This window comes from Camelina sativa, chromosome 6, assembly GCF_000633955.1.
Source record: "Camelina sativa cultivar DH55 chromosome 6, Cs, whole genome shotgun sequence".
Taxonomy (NCBI): Eukaryota; Viridiplantae; Streptophyta; class Magnoliopsida; order Brassicales; family Brassicaceae; genus Camelina; species Camelina sativa.
In genome coordinates, this window is record NC_025690.1 from 3,009,606 (window position 1) to 3,012,422 (window position 2,817).

Here is a 2,817-nt window from a genome sequence, read left to right on the forward strand (position 1 = left end):
GTCTTCCTTTATAATCCACAGGACTATCGATAAACCTCTCCGGGTTAAACTCTTCCGGGCTTGTCCAGTATTTCTGATCTCTTCCTATCGCCCAAGCGTTCACCAAGATCTGTGTCTTTGGAGGAATATCATAGCCTTGGACCTTGATGTGAGCCATTGTTTCCCTTGGGAGCAGAAGAGGTGCTGCTGGGTGTAATCTGAATGTTTCCTTGATCACCATGTTCAAGAAAGGAACTTTGTCGACATCTTCTTCTGTGATTCTCTCCCTATTGTTGCCAAGACGGTCTCGGATCTCGCCTTGAACTTTCTTCATCACTTCAGGGGTTTTAACGAGTTCCGTCATTGCCCATATCATGGTAATAGCTCCTGTGTCTACTCCTCCTAGAAACAAATTCTAGCAAAGAGAAAAAAAAAAAAAATTGTAAATATGCAGATTCAGTTTCAATGCAAATGTGTTGTTGAAACAAATCTTGTTTTTTGTTTTTTTTTTGTTCTTACCGATAGTAATGCCTTGATGTGATCTGTCGTGAGCTTCAAGGCATCATCTTTGCCTTGTTTATGATCATCGATCACATCCAACATAACATCGACGATATCTCTGTGATCTTTTGATATATTTCCAGGATGTAAATGATCATCGATCACACCTTGAAACATAGTATCGAGCTTGACGAAAACATCTTTGAGCCTCTTGTGTTGCCCGGAAATACAGTCAACGAGCCATCCAAGTCCGGCAATAGGAAAGAAATCAGAGCAAGTGAAACTACCCTGAGCTCTCTCGGCTTCAGACACAAGCTCTTCGATCTTGTCTTTATCGATAAACTCATTCTCGTGGAACCTTTGTCCAAAAGCAACTCTAAACAGGATACTCGCGGTTAGCCAGAAAAGGGTTTTGCTCAAATCGACCGGAGATCGATCCTCCGCTGATTCCGACAGTTTCTTGACAAGAAAGTTACATTCTTCCTCTCTGATATACCCGGAAGACTGAACCTTTTTCAAACAGAAAAACTCACGCACCAAGAACTTGCGCCGCTCCTTCCACTCGTCACCATACGGTGTAAAAGCGACATCTTTAAAACCCCGAGAGGTTAGCCTCGAACCAACAAGCTTAGGCCTGCTGCAGCAGTCTAGGTCATGAGTTCTACACACCTCTTCAGCTGCTTCTCTCGATGAGATAACAGTTACAGGGACAAACCCTAAGTGAAGAAGCATAACATGTCCTGTTCTTTCGGCTAGACGTTGAAATAACATGTGAGGCAATTCTCCAACTTGGTGTAAGTTTCCGATGACTGGTAACGTTGGAGGGCTAGGAGGAAGGTTCCATTTAGAGCGTTTGATCTTCTTGCTGATAAAGATCAACGAAGCGAAGGTGATGATACAAACACAGAGCAAAGAGATTACCATTTTTTTTTGTTTCTTTTCTTCCGTTACACAGAAAAATGAAATTGATATCCTCTGTTTTCTATTTATATTAAGAACAGAAAACAGAGAGATTATTTTAACATCCCACACCGCCTACATTATGATTAGATTTTTGTTTTTTTCTTCATACGTTACTATATTATAAAGAAGAATCCTATGAAGCTAAGCAAGACATAAATCTTAACAATAATTGAATTTTTTTTTGTTTCTTTTGTAATAGAAAAAAATAAAATTTATATTGCTATGTTTCTCTGTATATTAATAGTCCAATTACATCCAATTTGTCACTGGTATAATCGGATGTCTTTTTTGTTTTGAAAATAATATATAATAAAAAAATTCCATATGGAGTACGAAAGAATTGAATAATAAATGTCTTTGACATCCAATTATACCACTGAATTTTTTTCGTTTTCATTTTTAAATGGGAGTTCCGAAAAACGTATTTTTCTCTCGAAAAAATAAATTCGCAAAAAAATTTGAAAAAGAAAAGGATATTGGACCGCGTTAAAACCTTTTTCGATAGAGAAATCACTTTTTACAGGTAATTCAAAAAGTTTTTTTGTACACCAAAATAAATAAATAACACTATAATAATTAGAATTAGCCTAACTAAAAAAACCAATTTTTGAAAATACATATAAAACAATGGGAACCAAAAGAAAAAAAAAGCTTCACATTTTTTTTAGTTCCATAAACCTATAACTAGGTCGAGTAATTTTAATCTCACACTGCTTATATTCTGATTGAATTTTTTTTTTCTGTCATTTGTTAATATATTACAAAGTTGGAATCTAAGCAAGACAAAATTTATATGTGATGGATTCTAAATGTTAATAATAATTAAAAGGAATTTGAAGTTAAATGTTATATGCAAAGAAAAATTGTGTCATGTTATATAAGATATGACAAAATATGAATTCTATGAAATAATATAAAATTTATTAAAATAAATATAATATAGATGGATAAGTACACCGTTAAATATAGATATCATACCGTCCGAATTGGATTTAATGAACTCTAATGATAAGAGTTTGCAGACCAGATTTAATACCGCTTTAGACCAGAATTTGGAAAGTACAATATCCACCAAAATTTACTATTTTATGTGGCAAGTGCTGCTAACAAGGTGTGTTTTAGACTGAAACTCATGGATTTATTCTGTTTGTTTATTATTTTTACGGATAAGCATTAAGTTTTTATACCTATATAAATAAATGAATATTGATGAGTTCGTCCCATGGGTTTATGGATTTAATGGGATAAATCCATTAGGGTTATGGATTATCCATGGGTTAATGAAAAAAACAAAAATAATATATATATAATATAATGACTTTGTATTTTGGTTTTAAGGATTTTTGGCTTTAAGATTTTAGGATGTTTTTTCTA

At 34.0% G+C, this 2,817-nt stretch overlaps 1 protein-coding gene across 2 annotated transcripts in view; it reads right to left on the reverse strand.

Moving 5' to 3' along the window:
* The window catches only part of LOC104790247 (cytochrome P450 71B17-like), a 2,712-nt gene extending 1,254 nt beyond the window's left edge, over nucleotides 1-1,458 (reverse strand). Inside the window, exon 1 of one of the 2 annotated variants that reach the window (XM_010515959.1) lies at nucleotides 805-1,458. In XM_010515959.1, the coding sequence (XP_010514261.1) occupies nucleotides 805-1,404 (600 nt within the window). In that variant the 5' untranslated portion in view covers nucleotides 1,405-1,458. Of the gene's footprint in view, nucleotides 1-498 lie in introns of both variants that reach the window. The other variant, XM_019246641.1, reaches the window with a different exon arrangement.